Source organism: Macrotis lagotis, chromosome 1 (genome assembly GCF_037893015.1).
Source record: "Macrotis lagotis isolate mMagLag1 chromosome 1, bilby.v1.9.chrom.fasta, whole genome shotgun sequence".
Taxonomy (NCBI): domain Eukaryota; kingdom Metazoa; phylum Chordata; class Mammalia; order Peramelemorphia; family Peramelidae; genus Macrotis; species Macrotis lagotis.
Window position 1 is genome coordinate 253,588,336 of NC_133658.1, and position 12,822 is coordinate 253,601,157.

At 40.5% G+C, this 12,822-nt stretch overlaps 1 protein-coding gene across 1 annotated transcript in view; it reads left to right on the top strand.

Moving 5' to 3' along the window:
- Positions 1–321: 321 nt before the first annotated feature.
- BCAS4 (breast carcinoma amplified sequence 4) overlaps positions 322–12,822 on the top strand; it is a 70,152-nt gene continuing 57,651 nt past the window's right edge. The window contains exon 1 of the mRNA XM_074210246.1: positions 322–531. Within this exon, the coding sequence (XP_074066347.1) occupies positions 337–531 (195 nt within the window). The 5' untranslated portion in view covers positions 322–336. The remainder of the gene's footprint in view (positions 532–12,822) is intronic.

The following is a 12,822-nucleotide window of genomic DNA, read 5'->3' on the forward strand; positions in this document are numbered from 1 at the left end:
TGCATGGACGAGTGGAGGGGAGGAACCTCCCCCGGCGGGGGGAGGCGGAGGGAGCCGAGTCTCCCGGGGCCCCGGGCGGGAGGGTGGCAGGGGGCGGGCAGCGGGGCTGCAGCACTGCCGCGTGCCGCTGGGTGGCAGGCCCGCCGCGGCTCTGGACCCTGCGCGGCGGCCGCCCGGCCCGGCCCCAGCACCGGCTCCCCGCGGGGGCGGGCGGCCGGGGCCGGGTTGGACCCGCAGCGACGCGCCACTGCCCCGGATTTGCATGCACCTGCCCCATCTCTGCCAGCAGAGCCCGGGGCGGGGGGCGGCGGGGCGCGGCCGGGAGGAGTCTTTGAAATGAGCGCGCCGGAGCCGGGCCCCGCCGCCGCCGCCGCCGCCGCCGCCGCCTTCGAGACGCTGCTAGTGGACGGGGCCGGGGAGCGGGCCGGGGCCGAGGGTGGGGACGGGGAGCAGTCGGAGGCCCGGCTCGGGCCGCTGCCCGGCGGGGCACAGGAGCTCGCCCTTTGCCTCACCCCCGAGCCCAGGGCCGAGGTAGGACCCGGGGGGCAGCTCGGGCCACCAAGGGTTAAGCCGCCTTGGGGAAAGTGAGGCCCCGCCTGGGGGGAGGGGGAGGCCCGGGGCCGCCCCGACAGCCCGGCCTGGTGCCACCAGCCCAGGGGCTGCCCCTCCCAGGGAAGGTGAACATCCCTCTCCAGGTGCCTCCCCGGGAGAGGAGCGCGCGGACTGCAGGGGCACCAGGTACCTCCGAGGGGCCAGGGCCTGCTGTTGCCTCGGCCAGTCCTGCCTCCTGTCCTGAGGCCCGTCCAGAGGCGATGCCTCGGAGGCTGCGCCCCTCGTGCGGGGCCCGGCGAGGGCCATCCTCGAGCGGGCGGGGTCAAGGGCGAATGTGCTGTCCCATCCCAAGGGCTTGGTGCAGCTCTAAATGTCCCTGGATCCTTCCAGACATTCCTTAAAGCATCTCCTGTCATCCAGGGGTTGTCTCTGGGAAGAAATGAGATTTGGAACCTGGATTTAGGCATTTGTCCCAAGGTGGTCCAAATCTAGCTTTGAAATACAAATCCCCCTGCCAGTCTTTTATTCTCTTTAGAGACCCGGTGGTTTGTCATTAGTGGTTCTCTCACAAAACTGAAATAAGAGTCTTAAGTGCCCCCCCAACTTCCCTCAAGGGTTTACATTCTAGTGTGCAAAAGACAACACATAAATGGGAGAAAGCAGAGGCTTGACCTTTCCCCATTAGCCTAATGGACTTGGAAGATTCCTTGAGATCATTTGATCCAACTGATCTCTGGTCAGGTCTTTTGATCACCTAAAGGGGAGCGGGGTAGTTTGCCAGTTGGGATCTATGTTTTGGACATGAATCTTCAAGTCTGATAGTTGGTTACATAAACCAGAGGTTTATGTAATAAACCAATGCCTTCCTAAAGCAGGAATCCCTTCAACAATGACCCGGCTTCATCTTGGACACATCTGGTGATAGAAAGATCACTATCTTCTGAGCTGTGTTGGACAGTTCTGATTGTTAGAAATTCTTACAGTTGAGCTGAGTTGAAATATAAGTCCCTATAATTTCTATCAACTGGTCCTTGGAACAAGTCAAGACCTTTTCTACATGACAGCCTTTTTAAACAGTTGAAGATAGGACAAGTCCTGACTTTTTCCTAAGCAAAAATGAAGCACCATGGCTTAGTTGGAAAGAGCCTTGGACCTGGAGTCAGAAATCTGAATTTGAATCCTGATTTGGCTATTTCTTAGCTGTGTGACCTTGGGCAAATAATTTACAGGCTTTAGGAATCAATGAAGAATTTGGACTAGAATGTGCCCTTCATCTCTAGAATGTTTTGATTTGGAGTTCTCTTGACTGCTCTTGACATGATTTCAAGATGACCTCTTATCAGCATTACATTCCCATTTCCTGTCACTACAAAAGAAATACATTTAAAACAAAACAAAACAAAACTTGTCAGCTGGACAGCCATGAATCCTTTCTTGTGACAGGAAAAAAAAAAGATACTCAAGTCTCTGAATTCATTTGGAGTTTCCCTGTGAAGGAAATTAAGACTGTGCTCAACATTACCCATTCTTGAGTCTTTATTTTGCTTTATATTTTATTCACTCCTATCTTTCCTTCAAAATAAGAATACATCATTGTGTTCATAGGCTAAATGTAGACTATTTTTTCTCTACTAGGGATGGTCTTTGAGAGCTGCAATATGTACTAAATTAATTTTATTATTTAGGATTATTTGCTCACAAAGAAGATGGGATCTACAACATTGGTAAGGAATCAAATGGAGGAAGAGTTGAAATACGTTTTTATTATTAGTGAATAGTGGTAGACTCATTTAAAAACCCTTGGTGCAATTTATTCGCAAAAATAAATAGAAATAGTTAAGAGAGAGAATGTACAAGATCTTAGAGACACTCATTTCTTCTCCCTCAAAATCACTTCATCAGTAAGATCTCAATTATTATAACAGAGGAGGTTGGACGTAATGAAAATATTAAAGATTGGATCAGGAAGTTTCAATGAATCATAGACCATCCCATCTAGAAGAAACCTGCTGACCATCTAATCCAATTCTTAAATTTGACAGCTGAGGAAAGTGAGGCCCAAAGAAGGGAAGAGATTTGCCTGAGGTCACACTGCTAGTCAATGATGAACCAGAGCTTAAACTAAGGATCAAGAATTGAGGATTAACCCCCCCCCCAACATATTTTAGAAAATGATTTTTGGAATATAATCATGTTGAAAGATCAAGGCATTTGGAGCTGGAAGATACTTAGCAATACTCTTATTTGACAGAAGCATAAAGAAGGGAAAGTGATTTGCTTACTGTCACAGATTTAGTTGAAGCCAAAATAGAACCTGGAACCCTGTCTTCTATCTTTTAAACTTCTATCTTAAGTATTTCCCTTAGAAAATAAATGTCCAATGGGGACCAGACCTGGCTAGATCATGTCCTTTGACCTTGTTAATTTGGTACCTCTCCAGGGTAATTTTTGACCTTTTCATGGTGAAATGGAAAAAAGCACTGTACTTAAAATTAGAGGGTTGATGTTTAAATCCTTGCTGAGTCATTCCCTAGTTCTGTGACCTTAAGAAAATTATTTTACCTTTCTGAGTCTCAGTTTCCCTTTGATTGCTCTAGTTCTTTTCTATTTGGAAGAACAAAGAGCGTTTCTGATAAGGCGTGCAGGGAAGGAGAAGATAAAGTCATTTGTTCTAATCTTAAAATCTTAGATTTAGAGTTTGGGGGCCTGTATTTGAGTCTCAGTTTTGTGACTTAGTAGCCAGTGATAAAATGGAAATAATATACTTGTAATGCTGATCTCACAAGATTCATGTGAGAATAAAATGACTCAAATCTAGTTAAGATTTGTAAACCTTTAAAATGCGGTATTAATATATGTTATTGTTATTCAGGCTGCCAGTGAAATCTTGGTTTCCCAGGAGGCTGCTGGTGAAGGGACATTATACTGAAGCTCTGTTTTGGTTGGCCACTGGGTATATGCCGAAGACTGTTTGGTTGGGGGTTTCCTGTCACCGACTTTTTTCAGTTTCAACTTCCTCCTTTGGGGGAAAGTTCATAGTTCATCTCTAAAAGAAGCCTCAAGGTGTCAAGTTCACAGATTGTCAGAAATGTAAGGGACTTTAGGGAGTATTTAGCCCAATGGGTCTTAACCTGGGGTTCATAGATGAAGTTCAAGGGTCTGTGAACATGGTTGGAAAAAAATTATACCTTTATTTCAAAATAATTTACAATTGTTTTCAATCTTATATATTTTATTTTATGTCTAAAAACATTAGTCAGAAAATGTCCACAGGCTCAGTTAGACAATCAATAGACATTGAATAAAGCTTACTATGTACTATGCACAGTGCATCAGACTTCCAAGAAGGTCTATGACAGAAGTGTGAGGGAGTGTAGATCTCTCATTTGATAACTGGAGAAACAAAGGTTTATGAAGAGGAAGAAACTGATTCTAAGGCCACTCAAGTGGCAGAACTAGAATTTGAACCCACTTGACTGAAGATTCATGGCTCTTCCTGTAATAATGCTTTCCCTGTGCCTAGAATTGCTTTCCAAAAAAATCTAGAAACAGAAGGTTTTGGAGGGAGATGAATATTGCCTGTGTGGGAGAAGTAAGTTATCTTAGCATCTTAAATTCCTTAGTGCAAGTTGGATCCAATACTGACCAGGGCAAAGTTCCCTTTACCCAAAGATTTCCTAAAAGTAGCTAAACAGAGACATCTTGTTCCACAACCCAATTTCTCCTTTTCTGGGATGTGATTTTTATAGAAGGTTAGAACTGGAGGGGACCTTAGAAAATAGAACTTAAAATTGAAGATCTGTAAAGTAACCTAGATCATAGAATATCAGTGCTGTTAGGGCTGAAAGAGGCAATAAATAAAATCTAACACAATGCCCTCCTCAGTGCATAAATTCCCAATCTAGCATCCTGGATATGTGCTCATCTACCTTTTGCTTACAGTCTTGTAGTGATGGGGAACTCACTATCTCCACAAAGTAGTTCATTCAACTTGACAGCTAATTATTTGGTTCCCTCCCCTTAGGTCAGTCTTTAATCTGTCTGCTGCTAATTTCTGTTCATTGGTATTTTCACTGCCCCTGACAGTTGAAAGAGATCTCAAAGTCCAACCAAAACAGGAAAGTCTTCTACAACCTCCTCTAATAAATGTTTGTCAAGTTTTCATGCAGAGATTTTTTTGTAAGACCCTTCCACCACGGTCCATTTCATTTTGGGGGAGGACAGACATGAGGAGCATTGTCCTTATGTTGAGTTTGATTAGTTTGTTTCTCCATAGTATCTACCCATGACTCCTAGTTTTCTCTTCTGGAGCCACACAGAACACATTTTATGCCCTTTCCACAAGACAGTCCTTTAGTGTTTGTGTCTCTCCTGGCTTCTGTTCTCCAGGTTAAACCTCCCTGGGTCCTTTAAGTGATCTTCAGATATTATCAGTTTTTTCACAATTCCCAGTCGCCTTCTACCTTGTCTGTCATTGATCTTCCTAAGTACAATGCTGTCTTCTGAGGACAGTGTCCAGTTGGGGTTTGACCACAACAGACTGAAGTAAGACAAGACCTCTAATTTTCTCATTTTCTTGTAATGCTGTCTAAGAACACACTAAGTGTTTTGATTTTTGGTTGTCATATTACACATTGACATTGAACTTGTAGTTCACTTAACCCTGAGATATTTTTTTATACAAGTTGTCCCAGCCATTCCATTTCCGTCTTATACTTAAGTTAAAAACTTATACTACTACTATGCAATAATAATAATAATAATAATAATATAGAAAGAGCCCAAGATTTGGAGTTTGAGGATCTAGGTTCAAATTCTAGCATTTATTCTTGCTTCCTATGCGATGGTGGAAAAGTTACTATCTCTCTATGCCTTGATTTTCCTATCTGTAAAATAAGGGGATTCAATTAATAGTATTAGAACATACTGGTCCTGCAAGTTCTGGGAAATCCTTACCCAAGAGCCCACTTCATACCAAACTGATTTTCTTTCTCTTATTTTGAATGTAAATTTAACAATTGTTTTTCAATGAACAAAAATCTTTACTCTTAATGCTTCTCTGATCTAATAAAACTGGATTTTAGTTGCTTTTCAGTTGGGTCTGACTCTTTGTGACCTCAAGTGGGATTTTCTTGGCAAAGATACTTGAAGTGGTTTGCCATTCCCTTCTCCAGTTCACTTTACAGATAAGAAAAAAATAGTGTAAAGTGACTTGCTCAGGGTCACACAGTAAGTATCTTAGGCTAGATTTGAACTCAACTCTTCCTGACTCCAGGCCTTCATCAAGTCACCAAGCTTATCTCTATTACATTCTCTCTTATTTTTCAATCCATTATTCTATACTGTGGAGATTGTTTTTGGATCCTAACAGAAGCATCCAAAGTTTTTGCTATCCTGCCCAGCTTTGTAAATTAGTTAAACATGCCACCTCTATTTTAATCCTAAAGCAGTCACAACAAAATTCAACTACACAGGATCAAGCATAGATCCTTGGATGCTTCATTAAAGAGCTCCCCCTACTTATCCCCCTAAAGGGGGATAGAGTACTTGACATTTCTAAGAGGAGGTAGTACAGTAGAGGAGACCATTATCTAGTTGGGCAGCACTGAATTGAAGTGGAGGACTTGGGTTTGAGCCCCAGATGGGCTACTTCCAGGCTGTGTGGTTTTGAATGACTGCTGCCCCTCTCCGAGTTCCAGTTTCCTCATCTTTAAAATAAAAGGGTTATGTTCTTTAAGGTTGCCTTCAATTTCTCAGTCCTATGACCCTAATCACATGCTAGAAGAATAGCCTTCACCCCACCACTTGTGCATTTTTTCCTGTCTTCCCCCCCCCCCCCCCACTTCCAGAGTTCAGAACCAGAGCTGAGACTCCCTAAATTGGTTGGCCTAAGCTGTCGGGAGCAGGCCCAGGCTGCCTCTGTCAGCTGCCTCCTGCCTGAGTTCTTTGGTCTTTCACTCTGCACTGATAGGTCAGGAGTTGGGGGCGGAGTCTGGAGCTGTTCTCCTTTCAGCCACAGCTAGAGATGCTGTGGGCAGGCCCCACGCTTCAGTGTAAAGGCGGCACTGTGTAATGGAAACAGTCCTGACCTTGGGCCCAATAGACTAGGCCTATCTTGTGCTCAAGTCTTTTGATCCTGTTTATTAGTTTTGTGACCCAGGGCAAATCATTGACTTCTCTCAGCCTCAGTTGTTTTGTCTGTAAAAGAGAGATAATAATACTTATATTCCTCACCTTCCAGTGTGGTTGGGAAGAGAAGTATTAATTAAAGTACTCAAGAAATATGAATTGTTGTTACCAGAATATCCTGGTCCCGCAATGTCCATGGAAACCCTTATCCAAGAGACTGTTTCATTCCAAATTGATTTTCTTTCTTTTTCCATGTATACATCTAATCATGTGTATTTTTTGATTAAAAAAATTCATTTTTTCACTCCTCTCCATTAGAAAAGAAAAATAAAATCTTGTAATAAACATACTTAGTAAATCAAAACAAATTGTTGATTGATAATGTCTCTGTGCATGCATTTGGACATTACCAATATAGTAATTATTTATATATATATATATATATATATATATATATACATAGTTATACACATATGTATATATGTATTTGGACATAACTAATTCAGTAATTTGATTTGACTTACTATCATGTTTATTTTTTGTTTTGGTTTTTTTTTTAAGTTTTTTTTTGCAAGGCAAATGGGGTTAAGTGGCTTGCCTAAGGCCACACAGCTAGGTAATTATTCTGTGTCTGAGGCCGGATTTGAACTCAGGTACTCCTCACTCCAGGGCTGGTGCTCTATCCACTGCACCACCTAGCCACCCCATCATGTTTATTTTAAGAATTTTGTTGATATATATATATATATATATATATATATATATATATATATATATACACACACACATTTATTTTAAGGATACATACAGATGTCCTTGTAATAAGCACACAATCACACACATAGCCCCTAAAATCATAAATCTGGTTCCAATTCCTACCCCACTCTGGAGATTTTACATACACATACACATACATATACACATACACATGCATTCAGATGCATGTGCACAAATAAACATTAATATATAAACTTGTGTGTATGCATATACATGTACTGATAGAGATGTATATGTGGAGACACACATAGATACATGTTTCACTCAGTACCCTGATTCCATTACCTCTTCATTTGGAGTTAGGTAACGTTAGTCCTTTGGAATTGTTTAGTCACTGTGCCAATTGGAAATCTTAAATCCTTCAAAGTTGTTCCAAATTGATTTTCCAGAGCAGAAGGTGAAACAGATTTTGAGGACATGTGATATTGAACAGGGGAAGGCCTCAGAAGGAAATAAAGTCATTTAACTATGGAAATCCCTGAAGGGACATAGGCAAGCCCTTTTCCTGAGTCTGGTCTGAGTTTCTCCTGGAAAGATGTGAAGCTTGGTAGCCTTAGAGAATTCAGTATAGGGTTGATGGGACAACACATTTTTGAAGCACTTTAAAGTAGAGGCAAGAAATGGAATCAAGAAAACCTTTTCAATGTTAGCTGGCTTGTTTGAATTGTTCCCAACCTTATGTTTCACCTTATAGAAACATTTATGAACATTTATGGTCCTCTGATAAACCTCTAAAGCGAAGGTGAACTCAAATATCAAAGGAAAGACTTTTCATTCTTACCTCAGTTTGTTGTTCACGCTTGGAAAAGTCATTTAAAGTTAATTGCCTCTGAAACTTAATAGCCATGGAACAGGAAGCAAGACATTTAACCTTTCAGAGCCTCAGTTGCCTCATCTTTAAATTGGGGATAAAAGTCCTTGTTTTTATCTACAGGAAGTGCTTTGAAAAACTTAAAGCACTGTATAAATGTGAGTTATTAATAATCATAATGATAATAATGTTCATCTGGACTTGTTTTTACATTTTATATATAGCCAATCTTATCACAATATACTAGTGTACAACTTTGGGGTTCAAAATTCATAAGTAATCAGATACAAGAGAGTGAATAGACCATAGTATGTGTGAAAATCATAAAGGTTTTAGTGTTCCCATATGAATCAATCGTATGATATGGAAGCCAAAAGAACTCAATTTGATTGTTGAATACATCATGAGAGGCATAAGGACTCTCTCTACTGGACTCTTCTTTAGATCACAACTGATATATCATGTTTGGTTCTGGTCACCACAATATAGAGTGCTAACCATATTATGATCATGGCCAGTGTGGATAAAAAGCTGGACTCAAAGACAGGGTTCAAGTTCTATCTCTGATAAATATTGGCTATATGATGCTGGGCAAACCTAGAGTTGCATTCTAACCAATGCTCTCAGACTTCAATTGCAGAGAAAGTATCAGTATTCATTGACAAAAGAAGTTTCTTTGTGCAGGAGTCTTTACACCAATAAAATCATAGGTCCATGTCCCATTCCTGTCCCTAACTGGTCATCACATTTAAGGCAGTACATTGATAATTTGAGAACATCCAGAGGAATGACCAGAATGGTGACCTTAAGAGTTGATGGAAATATTGATATTTTATTTAGGGAAAAGATGTTACCTCCATCTTCAAGTACCCAAAGGGTATAATGTAGGAGAAGCATCAGATTTGTAGTTTATACCAAGAGGGTATAAGGGACAGTGAGTAAAAGGTGCAAATAGTTTTATTTTTGCTCAAGGTAAGGAAAAATTTCCTAACAAGTAAAGCAGAAGGGAATGCCTTAGGTAATTGTGGATTCCTCTTGACCCCTTAAGCAAGGGCTGGTGATCATTTTATGCATTTTGTAGAGGTTCAGGTAAGGGTTGGAGTAGATAGTACCTAAGTTTCTTTTAATTCTGAGTCTATGATATGCTTGTTAGTACAAAGGGAAGAAAGTAGAGCAGAAGGCTAAGGACTAAGTTTATAGGAATGACCAGAGTTAAGGAATATGAAAGGGCATGATGAGTTAGCCATGAAGACTGCAGGAGCAGTCATAGAGATAAGGAGGGAACCAGGATAGTGTGCTTGTATGCAAAAGCCAGATGCTAGGGATTACCTAGGGTCTGGGTGTTAACGAAATGGGAGTGGCACAGCAAAGGTGGGAAAAAGTGAAAAAGCACAGTTGGAGAGGTGTTGGAATGATAGCCATGCTAATTAGCTGCTGGGGCTCTAAATGGGTTTAGCTGTTCTTGCAAATGGGTTGGAATTAAGTAAGAAAAGCTACTAAATTGTTTGTACTTTTTGGAACAGAGATTCAATAACTAGGGTTGTACCCCAAGGAGATTTTTGATGACAAGAAAGGACCTTTATGTATGAAAATGTTTTCAGCATCATTATTTGTGATAACTACAACCTGGAATTAAAATATGGGCAATAGTTGAACATGTGAGTGTAATGGAATATGACTTGGCTGTAAGGAATTATGACTAAAGAATTCATAGAAACATGGAAGAATTTATAAATTCCTACAGAGGAAAGAAAAGAAAAGAAAAGAAAAAAGAAAACTTTGGTCACCAATAAAGAAAATATTAAGTGGCAACAGAACTCTGACCAAATACAAATAATTAATATTAGTATCAAACTATTAAATTTAAAGGACATTTCCCTCTTTGTCAGCAATGAATAAACAATTTTTTTCAGAGAATGTACTTTTTGGGGGGAGGTTTGTTAGACAGTTGTTGGGAAGTGTATATTGTGTCAAGACAAATCATATCCATATAAAATATATCTTTAAAAAGTAATAGAGGGGCGGCTAGGTGGTGCAGTGGATAGAGCACTAGCTTTGGAGTCAGGAGTACCTGAGTTCAAATCTGGCCTCAGACACTTAATAATTACCTAGCTGTGTGGCCTTGGGCAAGCCACTTAACCCCACTGCTTTGAAAAATCTAAAAAAAAAAAAAAACCACAAAAAACCCGCCAAAAGTAATAGAGACAAGAATTATAAAGCACTCATCTTGGGAAATCTGATCATGAAAAGAAGGGGAAGTAACTGTAATTGGAGGAGCACTTTTAAGAATGATCGAAAGTTTTTTTGGTTTTTTTATCCCAGAGCATGCTGATAAAAGCATTGGATTGTCAGGAGAAAGAAATTCATTAAAAGGGATCCCATTTGGTGGGTTTCCAAGTTATTACCAGATTGTTTCTGTGGAATCATGAAATCCTAAAGAGTGGTCATCAAATCTATTCTTCTGCCTCTCTATATAGTAATCATCCCCCCAATAACCATCCCACACATAAATATTTGCATTATTCTAAAGATCTTGTAATGAGTCCAAAGTTCTTTCTAACAAGCAGTTCAATGACTTCTCTGTCCTGAGACCTATCCCCCAAGTCCATGGTTTTTAATGCCATTTGTAGGACAGATGGATTGCATTCAATAGTTGAACCAGATGAGGAAGAACCACCCTTATTTGTGACCTTTTAGAGGACAACTCTCAGATTGGGTCAGCCCCCAGTCAGGTCTGCAACTTGAACAGAAGATCAGAGATTTGGTTGAAAAAGTACAGTCCATGATATTTGCAATACTATATGAGTAATATTTATCAGATTTGAAGATCACATTTCTTGGAGTACTTCATCGAGATCAGTCACCAAGTATTTATTAGACTCTTTCTATTTGTCAGGCCTTGTCTTGTACTAGGAACGGGGGATAAAAGTTAAAAATGAAGAGTCCCAGTTTTCAAAAATTCCTACTTTCTGCTCAGAGAATACAACATGATCAAAGATTAGTAACTATAGGATCTTGACAAAATAAATATATGGAGATTAAGGAGGAGCACATGCAATTAGGGGGATAAGAAAGGGCCTCTTGAGGAGGCCACACTTCATACTTGAAGAGAGGTAAGGGTTTCAGGAGACAGATACTATGAGGTCTCTATATATATGACATCAGAGAAGGTCTCCAAAAATCCACAGTGGGAGATGGGATGTTGTATGTGGAAAATACCAATAAGGTCATTTTTGCTGGAGGATAAAATGTATGTGGGGAAGATAGGTAACTAACCTGGAAGGAAAGATCTGGAGCCAGATTGTGAAAGGATTTAAATGCCAATTTGTGGAGTCTGCATTTGGTCTTAGAGGCAATAGGAAGCCAGTGGAGGTTTTGAATGAGTATGGCATGTGAAAGGCCTGGGCTTTGACAGCTGCTTTGGTAGATAGATGGGAGAAGGAAGAGATTTTGTAAGAAGACCGAACAGGACTTTATTTAAACAGTCAGTTAATCAATAAATATTTAATGAAGCACCTACTATGTGTCAGACACTGTACTAAGTGCTGGAGGCAAGGCCAGTCCTGGTGAGAGAAGATGGTCTGGACTAAATTTTGTAGTGATAACAACACAGTAATAGCTAGCATATATATATATATATATATATATATATATATATATATATATATATATATATATGTAGGTAGATAGTATTTTGAGGTTTGCAAAGTACTTTCCATGCATTATCTTACTTTATCTTCACAATTCTAGAAGGTAGGTTCTATTGTTATCCCCATTTTGCAGATGAGGAAACTGAAGTAAATCGAGGTTAAGTGACTTGCCCAAGATCACACAGTTCAAATTGGAGACCAGATCTGAACACTCAGAACTTTCTGACTTCTGACTCAATACCACCTAGAAGAGAAAGAATGAAAGAGCTATTGGGGAAGTAGAATCAGCAACTGATTAGATACGGTTTCTGGAGTGAGAGTGAAGAGTTGAAGATGATTCCTAAGTTGCACCCTTGAGTGACTAAAAGAATAGTCATCCTCTGAATAGAAATGGGGAAATTAGGAGCAGGTAGGTGGTACAGTGGAGAGAGCACTAGTCCTGAAGTCAGGAGAACTTGAATTCAAATCTGACCTCAGACCTTTAATGATTACCTAGCTGTGTGACCTTAGGCAAATCACTTAACCCCCCAGTGCCTTGGAAAAATCCCCAAAAAAATGAAATAGGGAAATTAGAATGAATGGGTTTAGGGAAGAAAGGGAAAATTCTGTTTTGTACACATTGAATTTTGGATATCTATGGGACATCCAGGTGGACATTTAAGGAGGTAGTTGGAGATGTGGGACTGCAACAAAGGAGAGATGAGTTTGAGAGTTCAATTTAATCAGTATTTATTAATCGCTATTTTGTAGAAACTGGTGTGGTGAGCTCAAAGGATAAACCCAAAGAGATGAGAGAAGCAGAGTTGAAGGAAGTGGGGAAGGATATGGAAGAGGCGTCCCTTTAGCAATCTCCTTTCTCCATTCTCAGGAGTCCTGGAGTATTAAAACTTCTCAAGTCCCAGC